The sequence below is a fragment of the Macrobrachium nipponense genome, chromosome 21 (genome assembly GCF_015104395.2).
Source record: "Macrobrachium nipponense isolate FS-2020 chromosome 21, ASM1510439v2, whole genome shotgun sequence".
Taxonomy (NCBI): domain Eukaryota; kingdom Metazoa; phylum Arthropoda; class Malacostraca; order Decapoda; family Palaemonidae; genus Macrobrachium; species Macrobrachium nipponense.
Window position 1 is genome coordinate 49,117,134 of NC_087212.1, and position 17,675 is coordinate 49,134,808.

Consider the following 17,675-nt stretch of genomic DNA (forward strand, 5'->3'; position numbering starts at 1 on the left):
GCTGATACTGAGCTGCTATCAGGCAGTTTCAATACGCAGTGGCTGAGCCTGCTGACTCATCATCCTGAGTTGCCAGGTAATCCATTATTCCACGAAGGAATGCGTTCGGCTAGAACTACCGAGCATAAAAGATATGCTCGGGCAATTATATTTAGGCGAAACGAATTTCGGTAATATAAAAGTTGAAATGGTGTGTCGTGACAAAACCATAAGTATATAAAATTGAAAAACTGAAAACTCTGGGAGGTTGCAGGCAACCCCGAGTTGCAGTTTCAATTAGAATTACTTCTCGTCTAAGTCGCAATCCGTAGATTAACTAGGATATGCGCCTACCCCTCGGACAATTCAACTGCTTAGCAGAATCATGTCGCGAGGTTAATATTACGTAGTATATTTGTAGGATTCTGAACAACGATCTCCATCCTAAATTCTTTCCTTCAAGAAAACAAAATAAGGATTGGAGATCGACCACCTTCGTTCTCTATCAAAGAGAGTGAAGGAGAAGTTTTCCTCGAAGGAAAGCTTCAATGGTGAACAGAATACTAAGACGATAGTTTCAAGCCAAACTGGATATTCCCGTCCGATCTCCTCTATTCCAGGTTGGTCGCCTACTGTGAGATAGTTTCTTTCAGCAGCAGTCTTCTTCACAATGCTAGAAATTCCAGGAATTCGAGCATAGGCGAGGTTCCCGATTATCGTGTAACATATCGGGGATTCTCGTCTCGCTCACTTTGGACCGTGGTCTCGCGTAAGTGTTTGAAGATCGTAAAAAACTCGAACACTCTGAATGCGCTAGAAAATTCCGTAGAATTCTAAGCAGTCTGCGAAACCCCCACCGAATTCGTCAAACGATATCGGCTGGTGGTCCTCTCGATTCCCGTAGAAATCGAGAATGGAGCAGGATTCCTCCTCAACGACCGGGGCTTACGTCAGGTAGGACCCGAAGGTCCCCCCGGTAGCGCAGTCCCGAACGTGGGATCCTACAAAGAAATCTCTGTAGGATCCTTCCCCTTTCCCTCGTAGCCGTAAGGAGAGAGGGAATGGGGGAGGAAGGAATTGGATACTCGCTCGCCTTCCCAGTGAACTAGCAGTTGGAGAAGAGTAGGAGCAGCCATCGCCTTGCGGCGATGGCCTCTCAGAGTCTGGGAAAACGTATCGTCAGGAGAAAACGTTTTATTTTCCCGCGGAGGGTTACGAACTCTCACTGTAGGTAAGGGTCTGCCGCCACTGTGAACGTCGTCTGGGTGGGGCTGATCGACACCTGACAGGAGAGAGCCGATACCGTCCTCCGACTCATTCCAGTCCTCGTCGAGGTCGAAACCTCTCAGGAGGACCGAAGGAGTATTTAAATACGGTGTCCGAAGACACGTAGAAACGCCGCTGTCGCAGTAGAGGAGGTGGAAGTAGCTTGATCGACCGGCCAGAACTGAGAGAGCCTTCTTGTCCGGAGACGAGAGACACTGGTTCGAGACAGAATCGGCAAGCTCCGATCGCGGCAGACCCACCGTCGGTTTGGGTTCCCTCTCGGGCCCCAAAACGACTCGAGCAGAGACGTGGGCTCTGCTGGTGGGAGCGGCAATCCTTCCGCAGGGTCATTATGCTGACGAATCAGCTTAATGACTTCTGCAAATTCCTCTGTATCTCGGAGTAACCGCGTCTTGCGGAGTAGGACCGTCCAGTCCCTCCAACAAGAACAGATCCCGAGATACTCCTCCTTCAGAAGGAGGAACAGCGGCAGACCCTGACGGTCGCCTCCAGCTAATTGCGCGTATGTCCTGGTCGGTCTAGAACCGTGCCTGGTCCATACGGCGTCATAGCGGGATCGCGAGCGGCGCAACCTCTCGCGATCACTCATAGGTACCTCGCTCCTCCCGGTGTAGCCCGAGGAGGTTGAAGGTACAGGAGAGGCAGACCTGACGCTCCCCCCTAGCTCGCTGGCAGGACCAGCGTGCTTGGAGGGCTGCTGCTGATCGTCAACCCGCAGTGGCGATCGAGCAGCAGGCCTAGCCTTGCCGCTCGCCTGGGGCGAGAGGCTTGGCTGAGAACGTCGACGCTGATCTCTAGCGTCAGGCGAGCTGTTGCTGGTTACCGTCTCCGCCCGGTCCCGATGGGAGCGGCGTCAGGTGACCTGCTAGGCTCGCTGTCGCGGTGAGACCGGCGCGAGCGTCTCTCGGCGCGTCGAGCCGCTGGTACCAGCCGTGGCTGGTACCGACGGCCGCGGGGGGGGGACCCCTTCCTCGCCTCAACCCGTGGCTGGTCAGCGACCGTCACGTCAACCCGAGCAGCCAGCTGGTCGCTAGCGAGAGCGTCCACTGGCCTGGCGGAGAGTTGTCTGCACGACAACTCGCCAGTCTTCTGCTCCGCGCTTCGGTCTTGGCGGCGAGCGAGCTCGGGTGTCAAGACTTTGGCTGGACGGTCTCCCGCGGGAGACCGTCCACTCGGTACTTCTCGCTAACGAGAAGCCGAGGCGGCATCCTGGTTTAGCGGCAGAACCGCTAGAACCAGGCGAGGAAGTGCCAGCCGAAGCTGGTACTCCTCTGGTCCCCGTCTTCTTCTCCTTGGTAGAAGAAAAGACGGGCCCTGTTCCTAGGGAGAGCAGGAGGACCAGCAGAAGAGCTCCCCGAATCGCCGGAGCGAGACGGGCCCTTAGAAGGTCCCGAAGGAGCCTTCTTAGGGGGGAAAACCCCGGGTTACCAGCTGGTCGCTGCAAGAGCGGCCGCTGGCCTCGGCAAGAGTCACCTGAGCGTTCTCTCACCAGCCTTCTGCTCCGTGCCGCGTCTTGGCGCCGAGCGAAACTCTGGCGCCGAAACTTGCTGCACGGTCTCCCGAGGGAGAACGTACACTCGGGATCTCTCGCGAAACGAGAGACCGAGCCGGAACCTGGCGTAGCGGCATCGCCGCTAGCACCAGGCGAGGTAGTACCAGAGCTAACCGATACTCCTCTGGTCCCCGTCTATCTCTTCCTTACGGAAGGGGAGACGGGCCCCGCTCCCGAAGGAGCAGGAGGACCAGCAGAAGGACCCCCCCGTCCCACCGGGGTGGGACGGGCCCTTAGAAGTTCCCGAAGGAGACTTCTTAGGGGGGAAGGCAGCCTTCTTCTTCTTCGGCTTATGGGCCTAGGAAGGTCGAATAAGGGAAGATGGCAGCAGCAGACGATGAAGACGAAGATGACAGCTTCCTCTTCTCCTCTTCCTCGTCAGTCACGCAGGGACAGTCGTCAGGTCCTCCATCCAGGCCGGAGCCGCTATGCCGAAGCAACACGGCCCGACTGCACCTGTCCGGAAGGACCTGGGACTGGGGAAGACACACCGTGGGCAGGACCAGCATGGACAGGCACAGGAACCAGGAGCGACAGGAACAGCAAACCAGCTCAGGCGCGGCAGGAACAGCGGAAGCGGTAGACCCAGAAGGGACAGCCAAGCCAACAGCGGGAATCACATCAGCGGCAGGTACGGCAGGCCCAGCGATCGCCTCGTAGAATCATCGGCAGTCAGCGGAACCTGGGTCCTGGCGGCCACGGTCCAGGGGCGAGCTGCTGGAACAGCGGAAGTCTGGGGCAGGCAACACGAAGAAAACAGGCAGGCCGGCGGCAACCCCACCTCGGTACGGCTGCGGCCCTAGTAGCGGCAGACGGCGTCATCGACACAGCATGGGGAGTGTAGACCAGTAGGGGGGGGGAGCAGCATAAGCGGCCGTGGTAGTAGTGGAGACCGCCCCAGACCTCGCTAGACGCTGCAGCAGCCCGTGGATGCTAGGCACGCCCTGCCTCCGCGGTGGTCCATACCTGTCCAAGGTCGTCTCCCACGGATGTAGCACCTGCGGTAACATAGATAGATTAGTAAGAGGGGTTCCCTCACGCACGGGGGGAAGACATGCCCCACCCCGAACGCAAGGAAGACCCCAAATACAAAATACAACGAAGAAGCTGAGCGGGGGCAGGAAGGAAGACGAAGAATCGATACCAAGGGAGTCGCGGGAGAGCTTTCCGACGACTTCCTGGCAGATCTTCGCTTCCCCCACCCCCGCACAGCAGTGAAAAGTAATATGAAAATGAAACAGAATGCCTTGCGATTCACTTGCATAGAACTTAAAGGGGAAAAATCAATTCCCGGGTAACGGACAACTTGATTCAATAATATGATGCTATCATAAAATATATATGAAAATGAAACAGAATACTGCACTTGCGATTTCATTTTCACATAAAAAATCGTAAGGATCAATTCCCGGGTAAGAACGAAAATTGATCCAAATTAAATTTCATGCAAATAAATAAATGAAAATGAAAAGAATATTGCAATTGCGAATCCACTTTCATTGCATTCTATTATACAAAATTAAAAGGCTCGTGCCGAGCGCAATCACACTCTCGGTGGAACGAACGCACAGGGCAAAAACTATAATGAAAAGAGTACTTACATTTTCAATTACACACTTTCGCCCAAAATACATGACTCGGCGCGAGCGCGCCCGCCCTCGGCACCGAGACATAATTCAAGGGTTCAATTCATGAAAAGAGAGGAAATCGCCGCATCTACGGCGATAACTCCATGTTGGTTCATAATTAAGTAATGAAATGAAAACAGTGTACTTACAGTTTCATTTTCAAGTCAAACAAACCATTAGTAGAAAACACTCGCCGCATCTACGGCGATAACTCCATGTTGGTTCATAATTAAGTAATGAAAATGAAAACAGTGTACTTACAGTTTCATTTTCAAGTCAAACAAACCATTAGTAGAAAACACAATATAAACAAAGCATACGACGATGAAGCGGGCAGAGAGCGATGACGAACACGTCCTTCACACCCACGGCCGAAAGCAAAAGTGGTTTGTTTAGCCGCGCGACTGTCGGACAAGCAGTTAACTACCGTTCTCCCCTTGTTCGAAGCTTACGACCGTTCCAGCTGCCGCTAGCTACTTCCTATTGTTAAAGGACCGATGGTTTGTATTACGTATCGGAACAAATATGGAATGTTAGTCCATATATATAAAAGTCTAAAACTAAAGAGGTCAACCAGATTGCTTGCAGGAATGTGATCAGACTAGAGATGCTAAAGATGACGTATACAATAAGTATGTAGGCTAAGATAACATGCCGTCACCTGTAGTCATTCAATTGTTTATAAACATTAGTCCAAGCTCCCTGCTTGAGACAACTACCGCCTACGTGATCTGTAGCGTGTCTCATTTGATTGTGTGTTCGTATGAAACTATGTCATTTGTATGTATGTTCATATGTTCGAACTACTGTCTGTTCCCTCATAACTTGTAACAGAGGTGGTAGACAGGCAGAACAGAGTTAGCTATCGTCTTTAGAAGACCTGTACCTCTTTACCTAAGCTTTATCATGTAGAGGAATAGGATTAGCCATCATCATTGGCAGAAGCGATCAAGCTATCGTCATAGAAGACTTGTACAATCATATCTGATCTTCAGCATGTAAAACTTCAAGAATATATCTATTTTTATACTTAGTGTTTTCTACAAGAACCTCCTCACCATGAGTTTAACACATCGTCGTAATAAACAACAAGATAATACCGACTTCGTAAGTGATCTACAAACCCCCAGACACTCCATTGAAGATGGAAGTGCAATACCAACCGACTTAGCGTAAGATTATCGCTAGTCTACCATTACCTCATAGGGCGCCTTATCATACAAGGCACAAGCCCTAATATATGCCTTCATTTCTTTTTCTTACACTTACAATCTCAACTGGTAGGAGGATACTGTTCAAAATATGCTTTGTGCAGCAAACTGCAGATAATCCTAAAGGTTCTTTGCAGTGACCCTTTAGCCCCAGCTGCAGTGCTTTATGAAATTTACTTAGCTGATTAACTTTACCTTTACTCTGTTGTTGTATGCAACGTTTTTATTTCAATAATAATAATAACCAAGTGCCACAAGTGACAACCACAGCAATTAGAACAACTTCCTTGCCTCCTGATTGAAGACTAAAGAAAAGCTCCATCAGCAATAAGATTCAACAAAAGGGGCTGTGGTACCATTCCTATATAAAAGGTGGTTTTTATTTCCAAAGAAACAAACACTTATTTTTATTAGTTGAATGAAAGCAGATGTCACATGCAAGTACAAAATCAAGCAGCAACAAATACTGGCTGTAATGCCATCACAACTAAATCGTCATTTGCTGTTCTATACAATAAAAAATTATTCAACTGCTTAACCAGACTAAAGTCCAAAACCCAAATTCTCACAGGTGATCACAGATTTCATTTATACTTTCCAAAAACACGTGCTATCTAATATATTACAATGCTTTATGTTACAAAACTTGATAACTGGGTAAAATCAGTTATTATATTGCACCAGAACTCTTGGAACTGTATTGACTGTGCCATCACCTAGTTAAAAACTTTTTCTCCAAGTGGGATGGTTTCACCTAAATTAACAAAGACGCCTGTTTCCAATAAATTCCAAAGCCATACCATTACCAACCCTAGTCCCTGACAATTACCACAAATCTCATTCATTAAATTGACAGTCACACCAACCTAAAACCAGACTAGTTATAGCAACAACTACTACTTCTCAAATATCACAAATTCTTGGTAATTTGTATTTTTCCTAGCGATACTTACCTTGAACCATTCCAGTGGAGATTCCCGGATGTCAATCCGGGTCCGAACCAGAAAAATCTGGTTATATGGCGCACCCAGGTCAGGCCTATGCCCTCCGGGGTTGAAGACCACGCCATCCTACTAACCTATCGCCAGTCCTTTTTACTCAACTCCAAGGTGCCTCCCCTAAGCTTCAGCAGGGCTGGAAGGGAGGGAAATATACTTCCATGGTTCGAGGTAAGTATCGCTAGGAAAAATACAAATTACCAAGAATTTGTGATTTGTTCCGATGCGAGATACTTACCTCGAACCATTCCAGTGAAGACTTACTCCTTAGAAGGAGGGTGAAGGTTAGGGGAGGAAACGGCCCCCAAAGGTGCTAGGTCAGAGGAGGGGCGGCTGCTCCCCTTAGAACTCAACCCAGCTCCGTTATAGTGGGGGTTGGTTCGGAGAGGTGCTAAAGCAAGCCTGGTGCGGGTATAACCAAACCTTGACATGTAAAACTGTGGGTTGTACTGAGAACCATATGCACTTCCGCGTATCTTACCTGAGTATCCTGGATTCCTCACTTCCTCCAAAGGCCCAGGGGGAACAAGGACAAGGATTAGGGGGGGTATGAGGAAAAGCCACACACACTCACACACACTCCATACACACTGGCCAGTCCACTCCAAGAAGGGTGAAGAGGGGATCTTGACCTGTTGGTGGCCTGCCACCACGGGGCCAATCTCAAAGGCATCGAGCGACCTCCTCATACAGTCTTTTAGATAGTGGGCTGTGAATGTCGACTGCCTATTCCAGACTCCTGCCCTCAGGACCTGGTCCACTGCCATGTTCTTTGAGAATGAAAGGGAAGCCCCAATTCCCCTGATGTCATGGGGCCTGGCTCCCTTTGGAGGGGAAAGGCCCCCCTTCTCGTAGGCCCTCCTGATGGTTTCTCTCAGCCAGAAGGAGATGGTGTTTTTCGAGGCTGCCTTCTTCACTCTCCCCGTGGTGACGAAGAGGTTCTTTACCTCCAGCCTGAATTGGGTTGTCCTTTCCATGTACTTCCGTACTGCCCTCACTGGACAAAGGAGGAGATCCTTAGGCTGGTCTGATTTCGGGAGGGCAGGGATGGAAAACTCCACGAACCTGAGATCCGAGCCCGAGGGGTTCTGATTCTTAGCCACGAAGGGGGGGGACAAACCTGAATGAGAGTTCTTTCCACCCCCTCGTGTGGGTTACTATGTACGACAGGCCGTGGAGCTCCCCCACCCTCTTCGTGGAGGCCAGGGCTAGCAGAAACACCATCTTGAGGGTCAGCTCCCTATCAAGGATGTCCTTGAGTGGCTCGAAAGGGGTTTCCTCAGGGAGTCTAAGACTATCGCGACATCCCAGCAGGGGACCAAGCCGGCGCTGGGGGGACACTTCTGCTCAAAGCTCCTTATGAGCAAGGACAGCGGCTTCGAGTTCCCCAGATCCAGCCCTTTCAGGGAGAAGACCTGGCTCAATGCGGCCCTGGCTCCTTTGACTGCCGGAAGTGACAGGCCTCTGTCCAACCTCAGGTAGGTCAAGAATTCTGCGATGTCTAGGAACTTTGCTCGGAGGGGTTCCAGGTCCCTCTTCCTACACCAGGCCCCGAAAACCTTCCACTTTGCCTGGTAGATGTTAGAGGAGGACTCCCTCAAGTAACCAGACATGTGAGAGGCCACCCTCCCCGAGACCCCTCTCCTATTTAACAGCCGCTCGATAGTCTCCAGTCGTGAAGGGAGAGGGCTGGAATGTTCCCGTGGAACCTCTCGAAGTGGGGCTGCCTTAACAGGTCTGGCCTGGGGGGCAGCTCCCAAGGCGGAAGAGAGGCCAACTCTAGAAGGTCCGGGAACCACTCCCTGTCCGGCCACCAGGGGGCCACCAACATCAGAGCCGCCCCTTTCGCCTTCCTCAGATGGTTGAGGACCTGCCTGAGGACTCTGAAGGGAGGGAACGCATACATGTCCAGGCCGTCCCACAGGTGCTGGAACGCATCCTCCCAAAACGCGGCTGGGTCTGGCACCGGGGAGCAGTACACCAGCAGTTTGGCGTTTAGCCTTGTTGCAAACAGGTCCAGGGATGGGGAGCCCCACTTCCCTATTAGCTCTCTCGCTACCTCAGGGTGTAGGGACCATTCGGATCCTACCACCTGACCCCGTCCCGCTGAGGCCGTCGGCGATTACGTTCTTCTTGGCGGGAATGAATCTTGCCGTCAAGGAAGTCCCGAGGGCTTCAGCTCGGCTCAAGATCTCCTCCGTCAATCTGCAGAGATCCCGTGATCTCAGGCCCCCTGCTTCTTGACGTAGGCGACCACCGTGGCATTGTCGCACATCCGAGACACCAAGTGTCCTCCCACTGCCTCCTTGAAAGCTTCCAGGGCACGCTTCACTGCCAAGAGCTCCAGGTGGGCCCCCCAGCCTACCTTCGACGCGTCCATAAACAAGAGCATCTCCGGGGGCACTGACACGAGAGGCACACCTCGACGAGAGTTTGCAGGATCCAGCCACCAACCGAGGGCCTTCCTTGCTGCCAGAGAGATGGGAACCGGCTTTTGAGGTGTTTCCTCCTTCTGGGACCACCCTACTTTTAGGTCCCATTGTAGGGGCCTTAATCTCAGCCTTCCCTGGGGGACTAGTTTTTCCAGGGAGACCAGGTGGCCTAAAAGCCTTTGCCGGTCTCGGGCAGTGGCTCAGGAAGTTGCAGGCGATTCTTCAGAGGTTTGCCAGTCTGTCCTCCGATGGGAAAGCTCACGCCACCTCCGTATCCAACTCCATCCCCAGGTACACCATCCTGGTGGAGGGGGCTAGAAGGGACTTCTCCCAGTTCACGACGACTCCCAGGGTTTAGCAAAAGGCCAGGAGGGCGTCCCTCTGTTCTACCAAGTGCTCCTTTGAGGAGGAAAGGAGTAGACAGTCGTCTAGGTACCTGAGAAGGCGTATACCTCTCTTGTGGGCCCAAGACAACACAAGGGTTTAGCAAAAGGACCAGGAGGGCGTCCCTCTGTTCTACCAAGTGCTCCTTGAGGAGGAAAGGAGTAGACAGCGTCTAGGTTACCTGAGACAGGCGTTTTATCACCTCTCTCCTGTGCGGCCCAAGGACAACACAAGGGTTTAGCGAAGGCCAGGAGGGCGTTTCCTCTGTTTCTACCAAGTGCTCCTTGAGGAGGAAAGGAGTAGACAGTCGTCTAGGTACCTGAGAAGGCGTATACCTCTCTTGTGGGCCCAAGACAACACAAGGGAGAACACCTTCGTCAACACTTGTGGGGCCGTTGCCAGTCCGAAGCAGAGCGACTTGAACTGGAAGCTCTGGTCCTCCCACCTTATGTGCAGGTACTTCCTGGAGGACGGGTGTATCGGGATCTGGAAGTAGGCGTCCTTGAGATCCAGGGACATCATGAAATCCCCTTCTCTCACGGAAGCCAGCACCGAGCGTGGCGTTTCCATTTTGAAGGGCGTCTTTAGGATGAACGAGTTAAGGACCGAAAGGTCTATGACCGGTCACCAACACCCCCCCCCCCCTCCCCCGGACTTCTCCACCAGGAAAAGGCGACTGAAGAACCCGGGGGAGTGATCTACCACCTGCTGGAGGGCTCCCTTCTCCAGCAGTGCCTGAACTTCTAGCCTTAGGGCCTCCCTGTGACCAGGGTTCTGGGGCTGAGAAGCCAGATTGGCCGGCTCCCCTGTCAGGGGAGGCTTCTGGTCTAGAAAGGGGATTCAGTAACCGTCCCTGAGGACCTGGACTGTCCAGGGCTCGGGTCCAAGATCCTCCCACTTCTGCCAACAGCTCAAGAGGCAACCCCCCACCGGTGGCGAAAGACACAGTAGGGGGCCTCGACTCCTACTTCCTCCTAGAGAAGGGGTTGTTACGACCCCTTCTGGAAGAAATGGGGTGTCTGGACCTGAAGGGTGCCTGGGAAGGTGGGAGGGTCCTGGGGGAGGGCTTAGTTCCCTGGTCTCCCCAGTTCCGAGGGGCTGACTCCGAGGGGGGAGCAGCGAGGGTCCTATTCTGAGGCTTCAGTCTCTCACTAGGTCTTTTCGGCACTGACTGACGTAGGGTAGGGGCCCTATAAACGATTGGGCCTTGGCTGGCCTTCCTCCCCCGTTCCACAGACTCCTCCCCCAGCTTCTCTGGAAAGAGAGCAGCCCCTTCCACTGGGCCGTTCTGAAGAGTCCTAAGCTCCCTTTCTGGAATGTTCCTAGGGAGCTTGGCTAGCACAGAATCCCTCCTCCTCAAGACCCAGTTTGCCCATGAGGAGACCAGTTGGGTCGTGAGGAAGCCCAGGGACTTATCCCCCGACAAAATCAGTTCCTTGAATTGGGCAAGAGAGGCCTCGTCCCTCAAGTCGTGGAGGGTGGGGAACCTGGCTACCGACCCGGACCACAGATCTAACCATGAAGCCTCTTCCTCAGTGTCCCGCGACGGAGGCGAGGTCCCAGACCCTAGACGGGGGGAAGCTGGAGAAGCTCCCCGGAGAGGGACACCTAAACCTGGTTGTAAACCAGTCTCCTGCAAGGGGGGATGCCCCGAATGCCCGGACCACCGCGAGGAGGGGCTCAATCCTGAGCGGTGGAGGGGCTCTGAACCCCCTAAGGAGGTACTGGACCTAGGCTCCGTCCGTGAAGGCGACAAGCGTGTGGGAACACGGAAGAAGGGAGCCCGCTCGGTCATGGAGGCCAACCCTATGGCTGACGATACCGAGGGGGGATCCACCGTGACCGAGGAAAGAGCAAGGAGGGAGACGGCTGGGAACCCCCGTGAGAAACCGCCACTGGGGCGGGGGCCACCCTCGGCGAAGGAGAACGCTGCCGCCCCTGGAGGGAGTTGTCCCGACGCCTGTCACTCCCTTTACGATCCCAGTTAGGAAGATGACAGCGTCTCTTCTTAGAGGAGCGTTATCTCCTACGGGAGGATAGCTCCCTCAAGGAGGAACTCGAAGAACTCCTATCCTCAGACGAGTCCCGACGTCTCTTGCTTCTGCTCCGGCGACTCCCGTCGCGGGGGGAACCCGGGGAGCATTTCGGGCGCTTCGGGGACACCCCTATCACAACGGGACCACCCCAGAAGGCTGCTCCCAAGGCCATCCCCGGCTCCTCCTGTCCCCTAGACAGGGAGCCCCAGGACGGGAAGGCATCGTCCTTCATCGGGGATCTGCCCGGAGTACAAGGGGGAAAGACATCCCCAACGGCAGACGGGAAAAGGGTCGGAGCCGGGTGGTTTGGTGGCTCCGTGACCTAGTACACCGGCCTGGCTCCAGCCGCGAGTGGCGAGCTCCGCTCGAGAGCGAGTGGAGCCGCAGGGAGGCGAGCCGTAGCGGGGAGAGCCAAAGCGGGAAGCTCCGTAGCGGGGAGGGATGGGTCCCCCCTGCACTGATGCTAAGAGAGAGGACCAGGACAGGGAGCCCTGTAGCTGCAACTGCGACCAGCAGTCCCTCAGCACCGCGGAAGCTCCGGTACCACCTGTTGGGGAAAAGACTCATCGGGAACCCCCCCGGGGGGGACCCGGTAACGGATTCATCTAGGCCCCCTCGCTGGGAGGGGGCAGGAGAAAGAACCTGTAGAAAGGCAGGAGACTTCCTCTCCGACGATACCGAAGGTGAAGGGGCGCCACCATCTCTGCTGCTGCTCCCACTCCTCGACTCCCTCGAAATCTTCGCCGACGAAGCTTTAGGTCTCTTTTTCTTCTTAGTGGAAGCCAAATCCCACTGGTACGATGGCCAAGAAACGCACTCCAAGCACGTGTTGGCTTCAGAGCAAGTGCCCCCCCTACACAAATTGCACAAAGAGTGCGGATCAATTAGAAGGGGCGAGAGAAAAGCTCCACAAGCCTGTCCTTCAGGACCAGGGCAACGACGTTGAGGCTCCGAAGCCAACATCACACATAAACACAACACACGTACACAAAGCACACACAAGGACAAAGGAAATGGGCCGGACACCGGACGAGCAGGGGCGTATGCATGCTCCTGCGACCAAAGAAGGACTGGCGATAGGTCAGTAGGATGGCGTGGTCTTCGACCCCTGAGGGCATAGGCCTGACCTGGGTGCGGCATATAACCAGATTTTTCTGGTCGGACCCGGATCGACGTCCGGGAATCTCCACTGGAATGGTTCAAGTATCTCGCATCGGAACAAATCATACGATCCTGTTGTCACTTTGCTGTCCACCTGCCATTGTGATGGCGCCTGAGGAGGGCAGGAGATCTAGGCTAAGAGCAACAGATTACCCAGAAGTAAAATGAGAGAAGGTCCATAGAGGGTAATAATAAACTTGTTTTAAAATCCAAGTCTTAGCACAATACCATGCTATCTTAAGACAAGCAAGCATCATCATAAGTTTTCTCACAGATGCAGAGATTATTCACACAACTAACAAAAACATAAGGGTGAAGCTATCATGTCTTCCTCTCAACATTAGAGCATGAGCTTCAAAACCAGCTTACAAAATCTTGAAAACAAAGTACAGCATTTAAAATAATGAAAAATGGCAATCCTTGTTTGTACCAAACAGAGATAAACAAGACACAAAAATAACTGGGGAACAATAGATCTAAAAGAGCACAAAGTTATTAAAGTACTTATTACCAACAGTATATCAAGTAATTTAATACAGGAGAGAATTTACTTTGTTTAACCCCATACAAGGAAAATCTGACAAAAACTAAACAATGGTGGAGACACTTGATAAAGATCACTACATAAAAAATCAACAATGGTGGAGACACTTGAAAAAGATCACTAAGTCACAAATCTAGCTAAAAGGGGCTTTCCACTCAAGGATATTATTCTGTGCTTCCATTTTTTCTTTTTTTTTTCTTTAAATCTACAGCTAAAACCCCTTATGAACAAGGTAAAAAACTATAAACCAAATAAAGCTCAAAAGATTATCAACCCAAGAGTGCTACAAGGGAAATCAAACTGCAGAAAGTAACAAGCTATGAAAAAAGATAATACAAATAAACAAGGACTAGAAAATACTTTAATAGTAGGACTGCTTAAAATAATTCAAACACTTACATGGCTTTAGAATTAAAATTACTATTTGGCAGAACAAATGAGTTACTTTATCCATTACATACAATCTTAAATTTCAAGCAGTGGGAATCTTTACTTTTCCCTCTCTCATCCATTGCTAATGAATGTACATACTAAAATGGAAGACCTCTCACCACTTTTGAGCAGAAACCTATAGATAATTTTAACCAGTCTAAAAGAAAATTTCACCTACCTCGCACTCAACATTTTTGTTTTCCTATATTCAGATCCTCCAAAACTAACTGCCAAGACAAGTCACAAAGAGAATTATTATAAATTTAATCAACCATTCCTCTGATACTGCTACCTCGTTCATAGAAAACAAAAATAAAAATAAAAAAGGGGGCTTTTTTGGCTTAAATCATCTAAATTTGGCTAAATTAAATCATCAATAGTAAAGTGGGTCAGTAATAAAGAATACAAACTTTAAGATAGATAAGTCATAAAAACATAGTAAAGAAAAATGGAGGATTCTAGGTATGTAATCTTCTTCATACCTGAATAGGGCCAGCAGAGATTTCAGCTTCCAGATCCATAACAGTACCCTTTTGATTAGCTATTAACTCTTGTACCAGACGATAGAAAATGAGGCGACATTGCTCTGACGGAAAAAACATTTGGAAGTCATCGGAATTTTCTTGAACATAAAGGAATACTGCTCTTTCATCTCTCTTGTACAACCTGAAAAACAACAATTTCAGCAATAAGTGAAGAAGTGCTATGAAAGAGATAAGAGCCATTTGATACTCACTAATTAAGCAATCCAATACAGAAGCCTTGGAAAGTACAAGACTTGATTAGACATTTGTGTATACTCACGTGATTGTCTTGATACTGGATGCATTGAACAGCCATTCATGAACCTGTCGACACGTTCCTTTTAACTGATCAGCACAAAGATTCCTGAGTTGAATATTCTTTTCTTCTGCACCTAAGTTAACTGTCACATAACTTGGTAAATAGTAACTTGGTTGATACATTCTTGATGGCTCTAATATCAAAATCTGGAAAGTTACTACAATCAGACCTTATCCTCATACAAAAATATATATATGCAGAACTTTTTAAATGCTTCCACACATGAATTAATAATCTTTTTGTATTAATATTAGTATTATTTCTATCTAGAACATAAACCCTACCCATAAGGAACAAGCCCACAGGGGACACAGACTTGAAATTCAAGCCTCCAAAGAATATGGTGTTCATTGTAATATGTGCATAAACTGTATTTTCCAACATTGCAGTTGCTCCAACTGAGAGAAGCACCTCCAATTGTGGGGGGAAAAAAATTCACACTATAATGAATTGATTGCTTTTGCCTTTGTAGGTGCACTGCACATATTTGACTGCCTCGGTCCACAAAGTACCATGGGTTTGGCTGCTATATCATAATGACTATTGAAGTTTTCAGTTATTTATTTAAAAAATACAGTGCTTTGTTCTTTTAAGTTCATTGATTCTAAGATCTAATAACCTTTTCTGAAGTTGACATACCAGCGAAGCGAAAACTTGCAATTGATTACTAAGTAACACATATGGTATAAACTGCCCCAATGGATTTCATAAAAAGTTTTCTTTGCCAAAAGTGTCTTAGTAATTGCAAATGGATGGGGCTGCAGCTGTTGCAGTATCTTTTATGGTATTGAATGTAGGCTTGTGCAGCAATTTTTTTTAATCCCAGAAAGGAAAGCTTACCATCACAATAGAAGATACTAGAAGTAAAGAATAACACTGCATTGCACAGTTACATATAGTAAAAACACCACAATAACATGATGTCCCAAAAACAACAGAATAAAGATACAATAAACATTAAAATCCACATACAAAACATTTTTCAAAAACCAAAACATATTTTGCACATTATTTGTAGAACACACATGAACATGTTGAATTTTGATAGCTACAGTTAGTTTACTGACAGGAAAAAATCTTTGTGGTTACGTATTTTTTTTTATACTAACACATTTTCTTCTTTTACTATTTTAAATAAATATAATGTATACCCTTCATTCAAGAGGTTATATAAAGGTATTCTGATTACTTGTCTAGCTATGATGACTTTCCTCTGGGGCTAGGATAGGTCTATTAAAAATGTAACCTTCAGGAAAAAATAGCATCTTTGTTGATGGGGAATACATAAACAAAATTTCAGTAAATAACACAAAATAAAAAGTAAACATATTTTTAAGATTCTCAACCCAAACCTCTGTAAACAAGAGATAAAAACTTACAGGGAATCTAATAGAATCTTGAACTTCAGTGTTGGTAGCTTCAACAAAATAATCAATCCAGAAATTGAATATTACTTCTTCCGGTGAGGGCTCATTATCTTCAGGTCTTTTCCGGAATCGATTTATTAACATAATATTACCTATTGTAGATTTCAGGTACCTGGAAAATAATCAGCTGAAGTACTAAAACAAAATAATTTTTCAATACATACTCATTACTTGTATCATAGCCTAATCATGCATCTGCAAAAATCACAGACATTCTAAACCTCAATAAAAAGAAAAACGATCCACTGCTCCTGGTAGATTGGTGCATGTATAAAAATGGTTACCTTAGATCACTAGTGGGTAACCATTTCACTTCTTGTGCAATATAAAGAGCTATGACACAACAGCGCGGTCAGGATGTGGGACCTTCAGTCAAAGGTAATGCTATGTTGTAGGGAAAAAATTATGTTTTTTGAAAATCATATTTGCTTTACCATAAACCCATTATTTTACCATAGCCTGAATTGAAATTATTGTGGGAGGGGATTACAGTGAGCAGTTGACTTTCCACAAGGATGTAAAGGGACCTGAAGGACTAGTGGGAGGTTCTAGGAGAAGAATGCAAAGAACCCCAACTCCTGAGAGCAAAATGGGATCAAGAAGGATCTGAAAATCTGTTAGAAAAATACGGCATGCTTCTTTTATAACTGCCATCAAGAGGTATAAACACTCACTTGACTTACATTAAGGAGATTAACTAAAGAACCAGAAATATCTAAGGCTAATAAAATGCCTTGATGAAAGGGTTAAGAAATGATGAAGATGATTCTCAAATACTGACTTAATATGGCAAGCTTTTAAAACAACAGTTTGGTCCCTCCAAGTGCAAGCTATGAAAACAGAGTTGTAAAAATAAAGCTGTTAAAACCTAAGTGGGTTATTTTCTAAGACATTACCTCATGACATTGAAATGACCAGTGGGTAAAAATCAGCCTCTTGAAGACTCCTCCATTAACTTTTCAGTTTGCATAGAGATACAATCAGAGAGCTCTTACCAGACAACAGGTCATCAGTCCTGGCTTGTGATGACAGCAAAAGAATAGCAAAGTTCATATCAAGAGAACAAGTTGATTAACCAGTCTAAATTTGAGCTGCCTTTCAGGAAAAAGTGTGGTACTCACTGATGTGAATTGTTGGGAAAAGGCTAAAAAAAAAAAGGAACTCCAGTGTGAAATTGGATAGAAAGGCCTTATTCAGGGGTACATAAGAGGTCTTGTCAGGCTCAATAACAAAAATATCCCAATTAGACAGCTTGATACACCTTGGAGGTACCCCCATTTTCGAAGTGCTGGCAGCCTCTTTTGCTCTATTTCTGTTAAGAAAATGCTGTGACCACAATTCCAAGATTGGGGTCAGAGCAGATGTACATCCTTTTCTTACCAAAATTTATATCCTCTCTTATGGGAAAAAATTAAAATTAGCTACGACTGGAACTCAGGATTTGAAAGCAAAGGTTGATTATAGTTTTGACAAAGTTCAATAATGACAACCTCCAGGCCTGAAGGCAAAACACACCCTAGTTCTCATGCAACCAATAAAAATGTTGCCGACAGATTCTCCCATCAGGACAGGCTCCTTGGGATCTCTACACAGATGACAAAGATCTCGGAACCATTATTTCTGTGGCAAGAATGCAGGTGTTTAGAGCACTGCAATTCATTAATATAGTCTTGGGTGCAAAAGGTGGAAAGGCAAGGACCCTTAGGCTGCCTGAGGGTTGCGTAGGTGTGTCAACCTTCCAGGTCCCAGGTCTGTGATTGC

General features: G+C 48.4%; 1 protein-coding gene across 1 annotated transcript in view; it reads right to left on the reverse strand.

Moving 5' to 3' along the window:
* LOC135197474 (mitogen-activated protein kinase kinase kinase 15-like) overlaps positions 1-17,675 on the reverse strand; it is a 259,241-nt gene that overhangs the window by 118,504 nt on the left and 123,062 nt on the right. Inside the window, 3 exon segments of the mRNA XM_064224540.1 lie at positions 14,122-14,310; positions 14,449-14,633; positions 15,867-16,026. Of these exon segments, the coding sequence (XP_064080610.1) occupies positions 14,122-14,310; positions 14,449-14,633; positions 15,867-16,026 (534 nt within the window).